The sequence below is a fragment of the Sander vitreus genome, chromosome 4, assembly GCF_031162955.1.
Source record: "Sander vitreus isolate 19-12246 chromosome 4, sanVit1, whole genome shotgun sequence".
In the NCBI taxonomy this organism is placed as follows: Eukaryota; Metazoa; Chordata; class Actinopteri; order Perciformes; family Percidae; genus Sander; species Sander vitreus.
The window spans coordinates 19,003,483-19,025,288 of record NC_135858.1 but is presented as its reverse complement, the minus strand read 5'-3'; the positions used below and the strand labels follow the sequence as shown (position 1 = coordinate 19,025,288).

The window sequence follows — 21,806 nt, the reverse complement described above, 5'->3', positions numbered from 1 at the left end:
TTACCCGTCCTTGTTCAGATCCGTCGTAGCTACCGAGTACCCAAATGAAGACGCCAGCTCCTCCCCCCAGAAGATGTGCTGCGGCACGAGCCGGTACACATTGTCCTTCCTCAGCAGCACCACTGCCCCTGTGTGATTGGCCCTAGGTGCACCCGCCACAAAGGTCAGCTCCCCGAGGCTCATTATGCCCATGGCCGAGTCCACAGAAAAGCCTGTAAGAAAAAGAAGATGGAAAGCAGGACGGAGGGGAAGATGAGGGGCAGGAAGAGGAAAGGATCAGGGGTTAGTATTGACAGTGGGGCTTGGGGGCTCATCTCCTCTCGTGTTCTGCTCATCTTCTTACTAATGAAATGTGTGCCTTGAGTGACTATTGATTTTATGACAAACTCATGATGGGTGTAAATGTCCTGTGTGCATGTGTTTGAAGACTGCTGGGGGCCAGCGAATGGTTATGTGTCCACTGGTAAGAGCAGGAATGCTGTTTGCTGACGTTAACAGAAGGAGATATATGGGGCTTCACCTAATGTCTCATGAGATTCATGATGCTGCTGCTCTGTATCAGATGGCTCAAGGCCGGATGTAAACATAGTGGGTGGACGTTAATCAGATTTATAACCTAGAGAAATCCCTCTTTTGTGTGGAAGTGTATGTCTGCATGTGTGTGTGTGTGTGTGTGTGTGTGTGTGTGTGTGTGTGTGTGTGTGTGTGTGTGTGTGTGTGTGTGTGTGTGTGTGTGTGTGTGTGTGTGTGTGTGTGTGTGTGTGTTTGGTTCATGACAAGATGTGTGTTATGTTTTTATCAAGCTGTGAAAAATAGAACATCATATTAAACATTTCACCTGAACAGAAGCAACCACATGCATTTGCATCACTGGTTTAAAAGCATGCAGAGGGGAGGGTGTGAAATAATCCATCAGGACATGAGGGGGGACATTTGTTGGTCCTGAATAAACATGCAGGGGGAGACACAACATATACACACAGTGGGCAGCTCCAGGGTGGCAGGTGAGGAATGCAACAGTCTGCTTCGCAGGTCCTGTAAAAACCAACGGACGGAGACAAAGGTGCTACTTTTTCCACACAGGGTGGCTGTTAGCCTTGTAGGCTCGCTACAAGGTCGTCTCTATAAAATAAATTGGGAATGAAAGTTTAAGGCAGCAAAAGGTTTTTAAAGGGGCCCTACAACAATGGTAAAGTATTTGCACTATAACTTGCAAATTACAGTGATATTGCGCATATTGTACATATATTTTGTGTGTATATGTTATACTATTATTCCATCCTTAAGTGCTATTTTTAATATTTTGTTCTATGTTGTCACCTATTTTGTTGTTTTAGTCTATTCTAATTTAAAATATTTGACCTGTTTATACATGTTCTGTGTGAGTAGCATGGAGGGGGCTGCAGCTACATTTAATTGTGCAATCATGTGCTGCAATGACAATAAAGCTGAACCTGAGCCTAACTGTTTGGTTTCACTTCATTTGGTCAAAGAAATTATTTAAAATAGGTGGGTGTAATTCTTTTTTCAAATAACACATAATACATGTTTGTCCATTGTCCTGTGTAAGGTGTATCCTCACTAAACCATTTGCAGTTATACATTACCTTGACTTTCCAACTATTCACATGAGTGATGGTATTAACCTTATTATATGTTTCATTCCAAATGTTATTCTCAGGATGTCCTCCGAACTCACATTCCCATTTATTTCTTATTTGTAAAGTACTGCCTTATGCCACAGTGGCAATATGTAAAATTGAAATTAATGGTTTTGTTAAGTCATATTGCAACTCTTTACACTTTTATTTCGGCTACTTTTTTACTTCTTTTTTTGTTTCATCCCATCAACTACATTCCATTTTACAAACTGCTATGAGCAATCAAAACCAAAAATATATATTTTCTTTTTATTCTTGCATGGTTTTCTTTTTTTAATTGTTGATAAATTAAGCAAGATAAAGTCAAGACTAAAGACTTTGAGCATAAATGTTGTTTTCACCTGAGAGGTACAAATTACAGGAAGAGTCTGTTTTTTTTCTCCTTTTTTGCAAAGGAAAAACTGAACAACCTTTGCAATTGTTGTTCCACCTGGATGTGGAAACAAGTCTCAAGAAAACCAGGCTTTGACAGAACACCCTGCAATAAAGAGCTTCTTTCCATTCTCTCTGACAGGATTTTATTTGGCCTTGAGGGAGGTAATACTCTTTGAAATGTCATTTATGTAGGTAACATAAAATAGGAAAACAACTAGAGTCCTTTGACATTTTGGATGAATGATAGTTCAGAAAGAAAATAATCAGAAAAAGCTACAACACTATCTCTATCATTTTAGTAAGCATGCATATGTGTGGCATATCATCTGGTTAAGATCAATGGAAGCATGTGAGTTATAAATGAAGGCTAAAAGGTCATGTGGGAATTAGTGTTGTCAAGGAGACGGCTCAATGTGGAGAGCAGGAGGGTAAGCAGGCTTGGAAGTATGTGAATAAAGAGATTTATGGCAGATCCACACACTTAGTGAAACGTAATAACTGGAACATTAACAACAAATAGGTTGTGTTAAGCAGATGATGAGTCGCTACACATGGACACTAAATACCTAGACATTCATAACATAACAAAAAACAACTTTAGTCCAACACTTTGGTCCAGACTGAAATATCTCAACAACTATTTAATGGATCACCATGACATTTTGTACAGACATGACCTATAGCACTACCAGCAGGTCAAAGTGTTCAAAGATCCAGTGGAACATCTCTACATCTACAGATGTATTGGGACACAACTCTGTACAGACATTCATGGTTCCCAGATGATGAATCCCTAATAACTTCGGTGATCCTCTGATATTTCTTGTACTGCTGCCATGAGGTTGACATTTGTGGTTTTGAATAAAATGTGTCAACAACTATTACATGGATTACTGTGACATTTTGTACCCACATTTATGATCCCCGCAGGATGAATTGTAATAACTTTGGTGATCCCTCAACTTTATATAGCTATGTTATAGCACCATCTTCAGGTCAATATTTGTGTGTCCAGTACTTTAGTTTATGACCAAACCTGCTAAACTAATAACATTCCCATCAGCCTCACCTGTACTTTGTTTTTAGAGCCAACATATGTCACCAGCTAAACACCAGCATGAGTAGAATTGTGAGAATATTAGCATGCTGACATTAGCATTTAGTTCATAGCACTTTTGTGCCTATGTACAGCCTCACAGAGCCGCTAGCTTGGCCTTAGACTCTTTGTCTTGTTAGATAAACCTTTTTATCAGTAAAATAAAATAGTAAAACTATGAAAACTAACAAGAAAACCACCACCACCTGGAAAGCTTCATACCGACACACACATGCAGACTGACTCAACACACTACAGGCGACGGATATCAGAGACAGAACAGACAAACACCCTGCTGCTACACAAAGAGACAACCATCTCACTGCCAATGTCAAATCAGCAGCAAGAAGCAGATAGTGAAAAATAATAATACCAAAAATGAAATGAAATGAAATGAAATTAAATGAAATTAAATTAAATTAAATTAAATTAAATTAAATTAAATTAAATTAAAGTTTTACTGAGAGTTTCCAGTTTTGGATGGCTGTCTCTTTACAACAGTATAGGGGATACGGTCCTACGTAGGACATAGATTACACACTAAAAATCTATCTGGAATTAGCAGAAAGGATTAAGACGAAGACAGAGGAGGAGGGTGGGACTACTTTCACTACAAGCCCACTCCGGTCCAAACAAAAACACCTCACGCCTACAAACCTAAGTAGCTATTATGAGCTACATCCTCAAACGATGTGGGCCGGCTGGAGGGCTCCAGAGTTTTGTACAGCAGAGCATCTTCAATGGGGCTAGCCATGAACAAGAGCCCTATGGCCCAAGACAGGAAAAAGAAAGACAGAGAGAGAAAGAGAGATGGAGGTGTAGGAGAGGAGTGATGGGGTGGTGAAATGGTGAGGGTGGGGAAAAAAGAGTGGAAAAAGAAGGGGAGAGGGAGGTGCAGGTGAGACAGGCTGTGATTGATTGGTGTTTTGTCTTTGAGGTGCCGCAGCGGTCGTGCAAAACCACTGGGTACCTGGAGGAGAGATGACATTTCAGGCTCAGACTGCACCCTGACTGGTTGTACACCACCCTATTCAAAGTGTTGGCATGTGTTTTTGTGCTAGAGGGTGGTGGATGGAATGAGGATAACATCATTGTTGTTGGGTTGATTTGTAAATAGTTCCCTTGTTTGCTCAAGAAAGGGAGAAAGGCCAAACTTTGCTGGCATCATAGATTCATGTCAGGCCACAATAAGCTCTGGACAATTTTCAAATGTCTGCCCACATTCACACGGGAAAGCATTGGTGGAGTCACATTCAGGGCTCTGTAAATCACACACAGATCCAGGCTCATCCAGAAATAATTCACAGGGAATGACTAGTTTAAGGCAGTTTGGCAGCTGCTACCATTACTAGCTCCTGTGGTTTTGGCAGCCATGTTGAAGTACAGTCCGAGCCCGAGTGTCATCCTCCACCGGCCCTCTCTTTCTCTGCTGTGCATAGGCAGCAGTGAGCAGGGAGGGCAAATCCTACCCAGGTAACTGTGGGAAGCCACAGGGATGAGCTGGGCATTAAGTTGTTTCTGATCTGCCACCTCGTAGGGCCCGTCGTCATAGAAACCAAGGTCAAGCAGAGTCTGGTTTAGGAGCTGGACCCGCATCTCACCTGGAATGGAAACAGGTGAGGCCACAGCAAAGCAACAAGCATACACTGCAGACATCGGAATACAAACACTCGTATTGCTTGTTGCATACATATCCCAAATCTGTACCGTATGTAATGGCAATGCAACATTTTATTTCACAAATAGTGTTTTTCATAAGATTTATTAATTGTTTTGTTTGTTTTGTAAGATTTTCCTGAAGCTGTCCCACCACCATTTACAATTTCTTTTTTGTTGTTGTTGTCAGTCATAAGCAGCTACTCCATTTCTTTTGTGCCTAGCATTGGGAGTGAGAGTTCATCACACACACTGTGTCAATTGCATGAACTAAGATAAATTAAGACATTGAGCTCATGTGGCAGACAGTATAAATCAACCCAGTAACTGCTTGCTGCACCAGATAAATCTCAGTGCATTCTTTGATTAAGTGCATGCCACTGCTGTGTCCAATCACTAGATTGGTTTATAAATCAATTCAATTTGTTTGTATTATATATTACATATTGTCCTGGTTATAGTCCTGTTTTAATTAGACAGTTTACATGGATTGGCCATCTTCTCTAGTTCACATTTAGTTGTAACTTCTAATGTTTTTGTTTTTTTTATATCCAGTGAAAATTGTCACAGTATTCAATAATGAACATCATCCTAAAATCCCAAAAGGTTAACATTTGGCTCATAATAATGGTGCAGCACTAATAAGGGCAAAAGTGGGGTCATTGATATAATAATAACAATAGTAATAATAACTAAGGACATTTAATTGAAAAATAATACTGCAACATTTCTTTCTGTCTTTATTATTCATACCTGTCTACAGGATGTGTATAGATGCTGAAGTTGTTTGCTCACAATTTAGGTATAACATCTTTAGAAGGCAAAAATATAGATCACAGATGTTCCTCATATTGGGTTCAAATGTGTTAAACACCAAAGATTCAGATTTCTTGTTGCTGCCACACACAACACCCACAGAGGTGTTTCTAGTTAATGTGGCTGATTAGACCTCTTCCCAGGACTGTGTGGGTGTGTATAGACTGATTGATTGACATCTTCCTGAGTCACCTGTTAGCTCTGTTGCACCTGTTAGGGCAGGACAAATTAATCCTTTATCATTTATTTATTTTACTTATTGGTAGATAAAGACTTGTGACCTAATAAATTCCCATCTAAGCTCTGGCCTGCCTTCAACCTGAGCAGAGCGCTAATCAAACACTGAAAACACCTGTGTGAGTATTATAGTAGTATATAACACCACAATGGTCAATGCATTCTCGTATGATATCATACAAAAACTAGGACTGCCCACTGGTCACATGACATCGGCTACAGAGCTCCGTGCTACAGAGCGGCAGTTGCTAGTTTGTTTTAGCTGCTACAGAGCTTCGTGACGCTGGCCACAGACCTCCATCACAGCTCGTCGTATCAGCGGCAGTTAGTAAATGTGTTTAGTTGCTACAGAGCTCTGCGACACCGGCTACGGTGCTCTGTCAGCGGTAGTTGGTGTTTCAGTTACCCGAGAATCGGTGACTGTGAGCCAGGTACAGAGCAGCTCGTGGTGCTCCGTCAAGTCAGAGGTAGTTCGTGGTTCAGTTAACCTAGAATAGGTGACTGTCAGCTGGGTACAGAGCACTGCGAGCTGCCGGTCATTTCGGCAGAGATCACGGTTAAGTTTAGGCAAGAAAAAGTGAGCGTTATGCGGCGACGAAAGTTAAGGCACCGAAACAACTAGTTAAGTTTAGACACCAAAAGATGGTGGTTTGTATTAAAACACTCCCAAGGAACACGCATTTCCTGGGTGATAGCTTTTGTTTTCCCCGGGAAATGAACTCCGCTCTCTGGCTTGAAAAGTCAGGTGTGTTAACGCCCACCTATCACCCCAACCACCTCCCTACGTGACCAGCCGCAGTCTTATACAGCAGCAGTCAGTGTGGTGCACACAGCAAAAAAAAAGAAGGTGGAAATCATACGAATTACAGTGTTTATCTTTTCATAGCTTTTCGAACGTATGGTTCATGAGAACAGGCTACAATAGTATAAATCTCTCCAATGGAAGTAGCATGTCTGCTTTTTCACAGCGTTGTTTCCGTTAGCCCTCTGCAGGTCAATCAGACACCTTACCTTTCCAGTTGTAAGTTCCCGGAGCTCCAAACAGAATAAAGTTGTTGTCTGGGGTGAAACTGACGGACATTCCCTGCTGACAGAAGCCAAACTGCTCATGTCCCTGCGGGCGGCCCTCGCAGAACTTCCACTCCCCTCCGTCCAGGTCATCTCGCTCTGTCAGATCCTCACTCAGGACGTAGCAGCGTCCAATGGGGTCACGAGTCTCTGAAGGTTGACCCACACGTTGCCTGAGCTCATACAGGTGAGCACAGGTCTGGTGAGGGACAGGAAATCGCATTAGAGTGTAAGGATTTACTGTCTTTGAAAAATAAGAAATACATTGACTCATTCAGAAGGTCTACTCTTTACCCTCATACATAAAGGTCTAAAAGTTAGTACAATTTAACAGATGAACCAAATGTGAAAATGTGCCTTGTATGTTCACAAATGAATGGCAGATCAATCATTGGAAGCAGAACAACCCTTTTATTTTTAAACACAATAAAGAATGAGCTTCCTGAACTGATGCATTTACAGGATGTGGTCTTCACTTACCACCACCTTTCCTCCAATCCCCTGACTCTTGACAGTGACTCCCAGCCACTGGTTGTCTTTGCTCTCTCTGTCCAGACTCACTGAGGGAAAACACGGAAGGAAATGACAATCATACTGTAGCTGTTTCCATTTGGTAAACCAATTAGGATCTGAGCCACAGTAAGCAAACAGCACTTTGTTATTCAACTGAGTAATTAAGTTAAGATTATAGTAAACTTTTTTTTCTAATGCAAGAAAAGAGTAAGTACATTTTAATGGCAACATTAGTTAGAAGCTTTCGAATAAAAAGGTATGATGGCATTCACAATCAGTTAATCTTGCAGCAACTGAATGAATCTAGAAGGCTATTTCTGTTAAATATAGTCCGAGAGGAAAGATAAAGTCGAGAGATTATAAAGTTGATAATCTCTGTGGAAAATAAAAGAAAAGAAAGCGCAGGCAGTATACTAAAGAATATTCTCCTGCAACCAATAATTTTCATTATTTATCAATCTGCCTATTTTCTGAATTAATTGAAATGCCTATCAATATTATAGCCTATAAGTTGACATGTTTCAACTGGTTGTTTTATCTGACCAACAGTTGAAAACCCAGAGGTTCAGTTTAGTATAAAAAAACAACAACAAAAGCAACAATAGAAACAAGAAAACCAGCAAATATTTACATTTAAAAAAGCTAGAACAGATCTTTCTTTTGCCTTTTTGCTTATATAAAATTACTAGTTGATTATCAACAAATTGTCACTGCTAATCAATTAACTGACTAATCGTTTCAGCTCTACACTCACCTTCTCCATCAATATCCACCCTCTCACAATCGTACTCCTCGGGTGTGATTGGACACCTGAACAAGGCTCCTGGCCGGCTGCCTCTCAGCAGGCCCTGCCCCGATGCCTGCGGTGCCCCCACCAGGATCCTGAAGGAACATCACAGTGAACATTTAATTGTGATAAATATTAATATAATACAAATATGTATTGATGATTTTACAGTAGTATGTATCATAGGTTCATGACAGAAAATATCGTCTTAGTTCTACTTACAATGTAGTTGCAGTGGTTAAACACTATTATTGACGTTATTATTTCACACATGACCGGTGGCTAATTTCACACTTTAGCCTTAGCTGACCTAAGCCACCATTACTGTGAAAAACAAACACCTGCAGTTCAAGCTATTGAAGTCCTGCTGACACCACCTACAGTTGAACATGTTATCTTGACTTTAAGTTGATTCAAAACAGCTCTGTGGCATCTTTAAGTACTGTATCTTGTTTGAACTAACATGCTGTGGCTCCTCACCAATCATCCTACGCTATCAAGGAAAGGAAACATTTTATTCTCAGTGAGGTGGTTGCTGATATTTTGGGGCCAGTATCACTGCCCTCTGCCTTATTAGGAGCGGCTGATTCAGGCTAGGATGCTATTTAAAAACTGAATGTTGAGCCACATTCCACCCAACACTGTCAGCCATGGCCTATGCATGGAAGCGAGACGTGGGGAAACAGAGGCTAAGGAGAAAGATCGGAGAACAAAGAGCAGATTGTACTCTAAGGTGAAAAAACAGTGAGAGGGATCAACCTTTAACTGGGTGCCACAACAATAGCAGTTACAAGGTGTGCCTGCTGCCTACATATAGAGTAACAACTAGCTGTAATGCCTGTGTGCAAAGTTCCCATCCAGCCTCCCCCATATCTACCTTGTTATGTACACAGTTAAATTAGAGTTATCTCTGTGGCTGCGAAGTATTTTGTCTATAAATACAGTGTAGCAAGCTGATAGACCTGCATGAACCACACACAAAGAAACAGAGAGAGAAGTAGAACATCTGAGAGGTAAAAGACACTTATCAACAGGCCATAACAGCAGCAACTCATCATTACTAATTTACACCTGTGCTGGATAATTGAGATTGTTCCTTGATGCAGTTTAAATAGTTTGAAGGTGATGGAAAACATGTTAGACTAGGCCGCAGCACTTCCCAACATCTTGCTTATATTACACTATGACAATAGCTGCCACACTGACTCACCATCTTTTCTTAGTCCAGTGTAAGAAAAAAACCTTTGTCCTCACTCTCATCCAAACCATCATAACACACACTGACACAAAAACGACTGATACTGCCCAGAGTGCCAGATAGCTCTACTTTCCAGCCACACAGAGCCAAGTGTACATCACTGATGGTCTACATAAAAAACCTTGACCAAACAGGGGTTAAGCTAACGCAAACGTGTGTTAAACAAAAGGGATTTAAGAGGAAGAAGGTATCACTAAAAAAGACCTGATAAGATCCGATCCCTCTTATAGCTCGACATTCCTGGGGAGCTCTGGTTTATGTTTAGGAGTTGAGGTGATACCTATCTTTCCCCCAACATGTGCAGACACACTGGCAGGTGTCAGGGTGCAAGGTGGGAGGTCTGTTAAGCTCTTATACCACCAGTATTTGGCGGAGAGATTTGGATTGCTCCCAACCTGTCCATGTGCATAACATTATATTCAACCAACTTTGACAGATTTAAATTATTCTTCAGGGAGAAAACACCATAAAAGACATAAAGTATATGCAGCGAAAAAAACAAAACGATTAGGGGCCTTGGCCATCTTTCAAGTCAAGGGGTACACGTAAATTAGAAGTGTGGCTAAGAAACAAATCTCTATTCACTGTTTTTTTTTATCTAACTTACATAATGTAGATGGCACATACTTTATTGTCATTTAAGATAATGGGTCCAACCAGCACTTTAAAAAAACTTACAGGGGAAGAGAGTGAGGATTGAGATAGTGTAAGGGAATTTTACACTTAGCACTTTTCATTTAATTTAGCATGAATTACTACTTATATTTACTAGCACAATATGCCTCCATTGTCTCAAATATGAAAAAATATGTTTAATGAAACTGAAATGATTAGTGAATTATGCAATTAGTCAACAGATAAATAATTGGCAACTATTTTGAAAGTTCATTGATCATTTCAATTAATTGTTTGAGCAAAGATGCTAAACATTTACAAGCTCCAACTTTTCTTTCTCTCATGCAATAGTTATTGAATCTCTTTGAGACATTTGAAAATGTTTCCTCAAGCTTTCAAAAATTGCGATGGGCATTTTGTATTAACATTTAATGCCAAACAATTGATCAATGAATAAACAAAATGTGAAAAACAAATCATTAGTTGCAGCCCTTTTTAAGAACATGTATTTACTCATTCCACTTTTCCTCTTTACCTAAAATGAAAAGCAATTTTGTTTGAAAAATTGTGGTGCCTGTGTGTTTTCAACCATTGTCACAGCCCTGAATATTTTATTTGTGAATCTGTTTGTACCAAGTTAAGTGATTGAGTTAATCAGAGTTGAATAATGTAAAACATACTGACAGGCACACATGTCCCAAATTGAACACAGATTGTCATGACTGAATGCTTTCATTTGTTTTGCCCTTTACTCACTTCTTAGCTCACTTCATTGTTCAGGATTGAGTCAGAGCATGAATATGATCTCCACTGCCAAGCTCATCTTTCAGTAAACCCATATTTGACATGGAGTGTGTGTGAGTGTGTAACATGAGTGGTTGTGGGTATTTTGTTGCTGCTGTAGACTGGGCCTGGATGGGAAATATCAGGGTCTTGAACGCAACTGTGACGCCACAGAGCCGGTGTGTGTGTGTGTGTGTGTGTGTGTGTGTGTGTGTGTGTGTGTGTGTGAGTGTGATTGTTTAATGTGTAATTTGCTTTGCCAGGTTGTATATACAGATTAGATAATGCACCTGGGCCCTGTCTGCATCAGCAACTCCCCCTGACAAACTGATTAAACAAGGCTTAGCGTTTACAGCCATGCTAAATGTGAGCAATGGCGTACCCCAGGGTTCAGTTCTGGTGTCGCTCCTTTTTACTATTTATATTAATAGTCCTACTTTTGATATCCCACACAAAAACCTCTATGGTTTATATTGGTATGTGGTGCTGCTTTCTTGGCAAGGCCACTTGGCAAGGAGATTTTTAATCTCAGCGAAGCTCTTTCCTGGTTAAATAAGTAATATCTTATATATAATATCATTATTATGTCTTGATGGTCAAAAACAATAGTTTAGTGACTTTGTGTAGTGTTGATTTTGGACCAACAAAACATGCAGAAGATTTTTGAGGCATGGTATACTGTATTTTGCATGTATGTGGTTTTAATTGCGTCTAGGAATTATGAATATGGTATACAGTACAATGATTAATTTGTCAGCTGCTGTCACCAAAACAATTACACAACATTGTCAAAACCCCTCCATTGTAATGAAAATCATGCTGGTTGATGATAATCACACACAGGGCCCTCACTACACTACACTCACACCCATGTGTTCATTGAGGGAAGCATGTGTAATGACCCCAACACTATCCACGATCCTGTCCAACCCTCCCCCATACAAACCCCATCCGCACACACAATCCCATCCTCCTTCACTCCTCCCCCACTCTCAGGAGTCACATCCCTGCGTACAGATAGCTTCCCATACAGGCAGATTAAGTGTGAGAGACAGACAACAATACATCACACATGTAACCATTATCCAGACCAGCATCTCTAAATACCAAGAAAGCAGTACAATAAGAAAAACAGCTAAGCCCAAAAGAGTTGGTCCATCTCATCTTTATGATGACTCACAACCTTAAAATATGATCCAGCAAGTCCAGGAATGTTCAGCTTATCCTTAAATAATTGCACTTGCAGCTTGTAAAATCCAATGAAGTCAATTTTCTTTTTTTTTTTGCAGGATGCATGCTCCTCCTAGGTTGACAAAATTCTCCATCTCTTGTGTCAAAAAAACTAAAATCAATTTTATATATTATATAAGTTATATAAGATATTTAGCTAAAAACAAGGCTGCATTTTCTTTGTTACTGAAAACAACTGGCAATACTCGCATGTCTGAATGTAAACACACCAATACACATTCAAACAAGACTTGTAAAGTCCCGTTATGTTTGTTTGTGGAAAGCGAGGACTTTCACTGAAAAAGAAGAGATGTGAGAGAGAGACAAAAGACTGGAAATCAGTTCAGACGTTAACATGACGGCCATACAAGCTAAGTTAGTAAAGGGCCTCAATGTGACTTCACATCATTCAAACAATGTGCTTAAGGGGGCAGAAGCTTTTTCACACTTCCATTTAAAAGAGCAACTGAAACTTTTAACAGCCGATACAAAGTTGTTTTTTTTAAACCCAACCCTTCCCTGGAATTTTACAGGTGTGGGCCTTTTGAAAGCTTATAACATTTGTGAAATGTTGAATCAAATAAACCCTAAACATTTCCAATATTTAGTTTCAGGACCATTTCAGTTGCTCCCTCCTAATCTGTCTGCTCACATCCTTTGACATCTGTCCGTCGGAGCGCAGCATGAGGCTGTTGCTCTATAGACAGTGGCTCTACAGGATCAGCATGGGGGCCAGGGGCTCTTTAGGCCTTCTGTTATCCTGAGGCAAGACTGTAACCTTTGACCTGGACACACAAACACACACACACACACACACACATGTACATGTGGTACACACCAGGCAACAGAAGGCTGTGCAACAACTGTGTAAACTATGAAACAGCACACTGACTGCAGCCCGTCCAACAATGTCGGCTGTGACAATGTCTCATAAAACAGAGCTCTTTCAAAAAAAATGCACGCTTTCACACCTGACTCCAGTTTCTTCTTTCAGTTTAGCTGACGAGAAAATGGCAGCTGAGAATGAGGTGACCAAACTGTGAATCATCATGTTTTTAACATCTCAACTCTCTCCCACTGTGGGCAGAGGAGGAAAAGGGGTGGGTAATGCACAATAAAGGGCAAAAAGAGAGACAGAAACAGCTGCCAGGCCATGCAAAAACCCCTTTGGGATATTGTGGTTCACTGCCCACGGATGTGACTTAACTTCCTGCTTAAACGATTTGTTTGGACATTACAAGCGCAGTTTAAATCAATTTGAAAAAAAAACAAAAGAAATAGCAAAAAGCCTTAGAACTTCTATCCAACCCTGAAAGTATATTTCAGGACGGAGAAGGGTATGCTTTCAGAGGACAATGGTAACCCCATCCTCACTTCACATGCATCTTTAACAACCCCTAAGCTCACCACCTGCTCCATTACTGATCAATAAGTGAACAGTCATTTCCAAGCATAGATGGGGTAATGATTGGCCCTCAGGTCCAAAGTGTAAAGAGGACACAACCTCTACACCAGCCCTCCCCTGTCCCTTTTAATCTCCTTTTCTTCCCCTTCCTTATCCACTCATCCATCTATTGATCCATCTATCTAGATTCACTCTGTCTGATTCACATAATTTGCCTGTATTTTAATTGTTCTTTCTTTCCTTTTCTGTCCATCCATCCATCTTTTTGGGGAGGGCAGAGACAAGCAGCATGCAATGGGTGAAAAGCAGAGAAACACTCTGGACAGGTATGTCACACAGACAGACACACATTCAATAAGTCACACCTGTGATCAATCTAGAGTTTCCAGGTCTGACCTGCATGTCTTGTCCTGGAGGAAACTATTCATGTTCAGTGTGTGTGTGTGTGTGTGTGTGTGTGTGTGTGTGTGTGTGTGTGTGTGTGTGTGTGTGTGTGTGTGTGTGTGTGTGTGTGTGTGTGTGTGTGTGTGTGTGTGTGTGTGTGTTAAGGCAAGACTCAGATGCAAAGAGAGAGATACATGGAGGTGACAGTTAAGGAAGGAAACAGGCGACTGAAAAAAAATCTGAAAAGCAAAGAACAAATAGAAGAGACATAATAACAAAACAGAGATTGAAGGGAGTGGCTAGTAATTGCTGCTTTGCCATTCTAGTCATATCAGCTTCTGCTTGGCTTTCTTTCTATATTAGTAAGATAAAAACATGATGTAGGGACAATCTAAAACTACTCCTTTACAAATGTAGGTATTATTTTGTTTTATTTTATATATGCATACATGGAGAAATAGGCTATGTGTTTCTTAGTCTTAGTATTGTGTAAAATAAAAAGAAATATGCTAATCTAATATGATAATACAATAATTTAGTGTGAGTAGCATTCAACATTTGAGTCTGAATTTACAAAGGCTTTGTGCATCCTAAACAAAGTCCACAGATTACAGATACAGATAACATTAGTGGACCTCTTTAACCCACAACTGTTTGAGGAAATTAAAAAAGATAAGCAGGTGACAGTGATAACGCAAAGGGCATCTATATAAATCATTGTTTTAATGTTAAAGTAATTAGACCATTTTTATCCAAAGACTTTCCTGCGTAATTTAATAAATACAAACAGAAAGCCTCCACATCCCTTGTCATTTCCTGTTCCTGTCAGCTTTTCACTGTTTTTTACTGATTCTGTATCAGGTTCCTTTGGAGCCACAATCAGCTGATTGATTAAACTGGGTCTTTACCAGAGTCAACACAAATTGTCACACACACATAAGTGTGGACACACACACACACACACACACACACACACACACACACACACACACACACACACATTTAATGAAAGGGGTGGCCTTCCATGATTTATTCATCTCTGCAGCTCCAGTCCCCATCAGACCCTCAACCCCTCCCCCCACATATTGTACCATATTTGTAGTCAACTCATACTACATCTACCACGCTTTAACCGCTGAGATGTTTTATCAAATAACATTGAATGCAAACCTAATAGCACAGTCAAACATGAGTCATTACCCCAAAGATGATAATTATGTGTACTAATAATGCAACAAAATGCCAGAAATCTTCTCAGGACTGTATCTGCCGTGTCTCTGAAGTGAAGATACAGAATCAGCTCCTGCTTCTCCTATGAAGTAATTGCACCTCCATCAGATCTAAATTGTGTGTTTCCTTTTTGACTCAGTCTGCAGATTGTCCCTCTCCCTCCAGTTAGCACGTGGGCCGCAGAGTAATATTCCTGAAAGCTCTCAGCCAAGCAGCGCTGCTTCCCACCGAGCTTTTGTCCAGGCAGCCCAGCGTGGAGGAATGGGAGAATGTTAAATAGACAGAGAGTAAGTGGGAGCTAGTAAAGAGCATTAATCGTGTGTGTGTGTGTGTGTGTGTGTGTGTGTGTGTGTGTGTGTGTGTGTGTGTGTGTGTGTGCGCGCATGCCGGACTGTAAAGCCCAATGTTATATACCCTTTGCTCTTCTGATCTCTCATATAAATAAGCACTGCAGCAGCGTGAGCTCTTACATTTATGAGGCTTTCACATGAATGGCCTCTAGAAGGTCTAGCAACAAGAGAAAGGGAGCAGGAGAAAAATCATGAATTGAATTAGGGAGGGAAAAGGGGGAAGGTTCATTCTCAACTCTTAAGCTGAGGCCGAAAAAGCAGCTTTTATTTGGCTATTTTAATGCAAATGAACCCCCAGAAATTCTTCATTGTGTTTTGAATGTGTGAGGTAGTTATGCTGGGCCCCATTTAGACACATTTATATGTGTATTATACCAAATAAATGGTACTGGAAGGTGCAGAGGGTATTGTGTTTTGCAAACAGCAAACACAGTGTGGCTGTTAAAGTTAAAGACTTAAAGAAGTTTAGTTTTTTTATATTTGGGGAAATATGCTTATTTTCTTTTTTGATGGGAGTTAGAGGAGAAGATAGGCCTAGATTACACTCTCATATCTGTATGGTAAATATAAAGCTAAAGCTAGCAGACAATTAGCTTAGCCAAAGGTAGCAAAAGCCACCTGCCAGCACCTCTAATGGCGTTTTTCCATTACATGGTACCTGCTCGACTCGCCTCGACTCTACTCTACTTTTTGGTTTTCCATTACGAAAAAAAGTCCCTGGTACCTGCTTTGAGGTGGGGGAGGTAGTTCTGCTTTGGTGCAAATCAGCCACATGCCGAGAGTCAAAAACAACACACATTCGACGTTTTGTGTGTCGCATTAGGTCACGGCAGTTTCCTGCGGCGTCGCTATGATGACCAGCCACGCTCGCCTCAGGCATGAGGTGGTACTAAATCTGCAATGGAAAATGGAGCCGAGCCGAGCCGAGTAGAGTAGAGTAGAGTTGAGCAGGTACCATGTAATGGAAAAACGCCATAAAGCGCACAACGTGCACAACTATTTGTTGACCGGTCGCAGTATTCATCTGTAAGCCAGGCTAATTGTTAAGCTAATCAGCTGCTGTCTTTAGCTTGATACTTAGCGCACAGACATGAGAGCGATATCAATCTCCTTACCTAACTCTCAGTCTCCACAAGAAAACAAATAATACATGTAATTCCCAAAATGTGTGAATCGCTTTAAAACAAATACCTGCTATGTCTTAAACCTGCACACTGCTGAGTTTCTTATCTTTTGCATTTGTCTTCTCTTGTAATCTCTGTAACCTTTTTGGAGGTCATCCAAAATCACTTCCACACGCCACTCTTGTTTTTTAAGCTGTGTTAATCAAGCCTCCAGTTCAATAAGAGGATTTGTTCAGCTTCAGAAAGCTCTGTTTAAGATCCTTACACAGCCAGTGAAACCGAACTCCAGACTAGGATTATATTGGGATTACAGTATATTGGCTACATGTGGCCCCACTGGCACTGAGAATCTCCTCAAGAAAGGCACCAAAACAGGTCCATGGTAAACATGAACCTCGTTACAACCTGAGACTTTCTACTTTCCCTCTGATAGCAATGCAACACAGCCAACAGGCTGTTGATGTCTACTGACATCAACAGCCTGACAGTCTGATAAATCACACTCTAATAATGTTGTCAATGTGTGGCTATGCTGCGCCCGAAAACAAACTGACAAGGTTTGGGGGCACTGTTAAAAAGTATTAATTTGCCAATAAAAGTTCATGCAGATTCCTGCTACGATTAAAAAAATAACACAAAAGGAAGGCCAACAATTGGGTTAATAGAGAGTAAGCACAATAGATGTCTTTCAAGGCCAGATAGAGAACCATCACAGCTGATTTGCACCAAAGCAGAACTACCTTCCCCCACCTCAAAGCACTGTCAAACAGAAAAGACATTTACATTAAATAAAGAGGCAGAGATCAATATAAATAAATGACCAGAAACTGTAAGTCGCCAGGCTTTCCAGCAAGCCTTTGGCAGTGAGCTAAACATTTATATATGCAGAATGCTTCATGCGATACCATCCTGTCATGGGTTTGTTTTAAGTATATTGATGTATGACATTAACCCTTGTGTGGTGTTCATATTTTTGTTACACAGCCAATGTTCCCCGGTCTGGTGGACCCACCACATTATTAGGCTTTTAAATCAATACAGCCATAACAATTTATGTAAAAAAAACTTAACAGATGTTTACTTTAGCTCAATTACCAATGATATATACATAATGTATGGTTCATATTTGCCATTTACCCCTGTGAGATCACATTTATGATCATATGATAATTTTCATTTTTTGTGAGAAAACAAGGAAATTCAATTATAAAAATGGTTAAAAAAATATATAAACAAGATATTTGATAATTATTGGTGCTTATTTCTTAGAACTTAATCAGAACAGGTGAAAGTGCTTGAAATGTAACATTATTGTAACTTTGTGTGGGAATAGCAGGTGCATAAAGACAACATAGTTTCATAGCACCTACAATTAAATACACTTGGGTCCAGTAGACCTGAACACGTCATATGTAATAGTTATGTGTAGGTGGGGTGTACTGTGTTCTTCACAGAAAATGAGCCAAGGCCAGTGAGTTTGAGTTAGAAGAAGCAATAAATAGCATAATTTTTCTTTTAGCAAACATTGAAAACGGGTCCCACAGACCCAAACACCATACAAGGGTTAAAAGTTTGCAGTATGTAGAGTAAGCTGAATCCTGAATCCTGAATATCAGCAGTGCATGTTTTTTTATTAGCCATGCTGCATGGCGCTATAGGTACGGCAATGAGTGGTATGAGCAGTGAGCTGATTTCGGGGAGATTAGATTGGCAGTTGTGGGATAACAACCAGGGATAAGGGGGCTTCCTGTCTTCACCAGGCAGTGAACTATTAGCAGAAGCACTTCTCATAGCAGTATAAATAGCAGACGCACACATAACTCAGTCTGAAATACCCTCTCATCTCATCTTCTGTCTGGCAGCAGCAGTAGGAGAAGCCCACTAAGTTCAGCTTGGGGCCTTCAGGACAACAACAACAACCAAGATAGATAATATAAAATTTACAGAAGTCCAGGAAGCCAGACTGAGGCTCTTATGTATGGCATACTTTAACTTCCTCCCAACATGTGAACAGGATCTCATTACAGCAGATTGGTCGATATGAGATCATTGTGTCACATGGGGTTGACCTTTGCTGCCATACTGAAAAGGAGCTGTAGGGTTTGGGGTAGACATAAGCCTGCACTGAAAAGAAACTGTAAAACTGAACAAAAACACATTCATTCCATTAACCTTCCAGCTGTATCTGAAGCTGAATGTCTGTGCCCCAACATTGTATGGTCCTTCCTTTGAAGAAATACACACAACTCCTCTGATGCTTTAGGGCAGGGATACTCAACTTGCTTTGCCCGGGGGCCACTTTTGCAAAATAACAGGAGGCCAGGGGCCAGTTAATAAACACACATTAATAATATTTATCAGAAAAAGCGAACAAACATTAAAAGGCTAATTTTTCTTTAAAATCCTTTACTTTCAAGGTCAGGTGTGCAGAGCGTTGTTACTATAGGGACCCTCCCCTGGCACTTGGTGAACTTGCTCTATTTTGATACTTTTTTATGCACCTTATTTACATTCAAAGTACAAAAACAAATCCCAGTGTGAATTCATTTATTTTAGATTGTGAATTAGAAAATGGTCGGCAGGCAACCCAGCACCTTATCTGGCCTGTGGGCCCTACGTTGAGTATCACTGCTTTAGGGAAACAAATTCCAATTAACAGTGCAACTCCAAAACCAGAGAAGGTGATGTGACAGTATGACTAAGCTGATTTCTATTAGCACTTTAACGTTATGGGTTGTGTCATACTGCCATGAGTAAGCACAGAACATAGCATCAAAGCAGTAATATCATTTTCACCATTGACTCCAGTGGCACAACACACAATGAGGACAACACAGTGTGGCCACTGGCGACAGTAACCCAAACCTTCATGATATAAAGAGAAAATGAGTCAATAGCATCTAATTACAATACGTTTGAGGCAAACTGTTTCATGACAGTATATCAGAAGAGCAGAGATGATAATGGGAGCACCTTGGAAACTAAACTCCTAGTGAGGGCACTATCATAAGCTAATGTACTATTCAGACAGGAGAGATAATTGCTCTGTTGCTGTCTGAATAATATTTCTCTAACTGAGAGTGCAATTATATCAAGTCAAAATGTTTTGAACTCCTACAGTCCACACTGCTGATGAAATCATCAAGTCATTGGGGATGTACCAGTGAGGTCATGATTTTTGTATTTTTTCTGGGAATTTGCGGGTTTAGGAACCAGTAAATTTACATACTATTGTATGACAATGTGAAACAATGTGAAAGGAGCTGCTTGTAGTGACAAACCTACAGTACAGAGAATTATCACACAAATCTGCAGCTTCCCTTGACCAAAAAAGCCCACTGTACACCTACTCAGCATCAAACAGCAGACAGACAAAGCTAGCTGGTGGTCATAGTGAAGTATTTATCAGCTAAAGGGTCAGATATTTTCCTCAAGAGTTGGTGGAGACCAAAAACAGAGCTAAAAGATGTAAAATATATATTGGATTTACATTCATCAGATGGCCAGAAACACGACTCCAAATGAACCATAGTGTTACTCCGTAACAGCTAGATGTGTAAACAAGCCACCGTTTACAAATTCGCCATATCAACCTAAAAGGGTTGTGCTGCCCCCAAGTGGCCAAAAATTCTGTTATTGCAGGTTTAGGGATTAAGAAAATTGTCCAATTTCTTACTCTAACCACTTAAAAATACATTGGATTATCTGAAAAAAGATGAAACCAGGGCTACTTTCATTAGCTCATGTAAAGTTGGCGTGTTTGGCGATACATGGTTTTCACTCAATCTTCATGTTGGGAAATCGAATAATAATAATCTCAGAATCTCTAAAATCGTGGCTACAGCCCTGCAAGTCATATACTGATTTGGGACAGGATGAAATCATTATGAAGTCATTTTTGCAAACAGTGGGTGTGATGTCACAGCATACTAGCATCAGCATTATTCATCCAACTCTTTTCCAGTTGGTGCATCACATCAGAACATCAATTAGTTTATTGATTGTCTCCTCCTGGCACTAACTCCACTTGTGCAACATGGGCATTTTCTTGGGAGTCTTCCCTCTGTTGCACTTTGAAATGGCCCACAGCAGAGCGTGATACAATACTTTTAGCTCAGAATCAGTTTTTAAAACAAGTTCCAGGAATGCTGCTGTACAGTGAGCAGGTTTCAGAGGGGTGACATCGCTCCACTTTCCAACTGTCTATGTGTCTGTGTGAATGCTGATGTCATTCCCCTGGTCTTACCAGGCGACAGGGTGACTCCAGCCCGAGTAAACTGAGGAGCCAACGGTTATATATGGAGCTTCAAAACAGGGACATGTAGTAAATTACACCCTTATTCAAAAAGTGTTTTAATTACTTTTTAAATGGTGTACATTACATCAGTGTTGCATTTGTTATATTCACAGGTTGAAAGTAATAAAGTGCAGTGTTTGAGCTACCTCTATTTCCTTTTTTTTTTTTTTTACAATTTCATACTTCTACCCAACTTCATTTCATAGGGGAATACTGTACTTTTTACCCCTACTTCTACTGCTTAATTTTATGAAATATGATGCATTGTCATGTAGATTGAAAGTAACTAAAACTATAACAAAATAAAAAAGTAGTATTTTAGTATTTTACTGTATTTAAGGCACTTATGTAGGTGGCTGTTTTTTTAAGTGAGTATGTGAGTATAAATGTATGTAATGGATGATGGTCTCTTCAGAAGAGGTAATTATCTTCACTCAAGTTTCTGTGCTTGAAAGTCGCCCGACGACATAATCTTCTGAACATAGCCATACTGAGAAATACAGAGAGAGTTGTGTGGAGCTGATAGTCTTGATTAGCTTTGTATCAACTAATTTGGCAATGGCTTGAATGCAACAGACGTTCATTAATATCAATATATATATATATATATATATATATATATATATATATATATATATATATATATATATATATATATGGAGAACAGTTTTGTAAATAATATATATATATTTACAAAACTGTTCTCTCTGGCACCTCATCAGATGAAATATTAATCACACAGCTTCAGGAGAGATATATTAAGGCTGTCTCTTATTAGCCGTCATGCAGTGAACATTATATGTAAATGTATAGGTATACTTTATGCATAATTACAAGAGAACAGAAACAGGGCTTCAGTGTTCAGTCACACTAAAAGACACAGCAAAACAGCTGTTGGCAAACACATCACAGAATAAACAC

At 40.0% G+C, this 21,806-nt stretch overlaps 1 protein-coding gene across 2 annotated transcripts in view; it reads right to left on the bottom strand.

Moving 5' to 3' along the window:
• Positions 1-21,806, bottom strand: part of itga7 (integrin, alpha 7) — a 35,756-nt gene that overhangs the window by 12,832 nt on the left and 1,118 nt on the right. Inside the window, exons 2-6 of one of the 2 annotated variants that reach the window (XM_078248858.1) lie at positions 8,177-8,304; positions 7,390-7,469; positions 6,853-7,108; positions 4,602-4,733; positions 5-212 (exon numbers count right to left, since the gene is read on the bottom strand). In XM_078248858.1, the coding sequence (XP_078104984.1) occupies positions 5-212; positions 4,602-4,733; positions 6,853-7,108; positions 7,390-7,469; positions 8,177-8,304 (804 nt within the window). Of the gene's footprint in view, positions 1-4; positions 213-3,789; positions 3,898-4,601; positions 4,734-6,852; positions 7,109-7,389; positions 7,470-8,176; positions 8,305-21,806 lie in introns of both variants that reach the window. The other variant, XM_078248859.1, reaches the window with a different exon arrangement.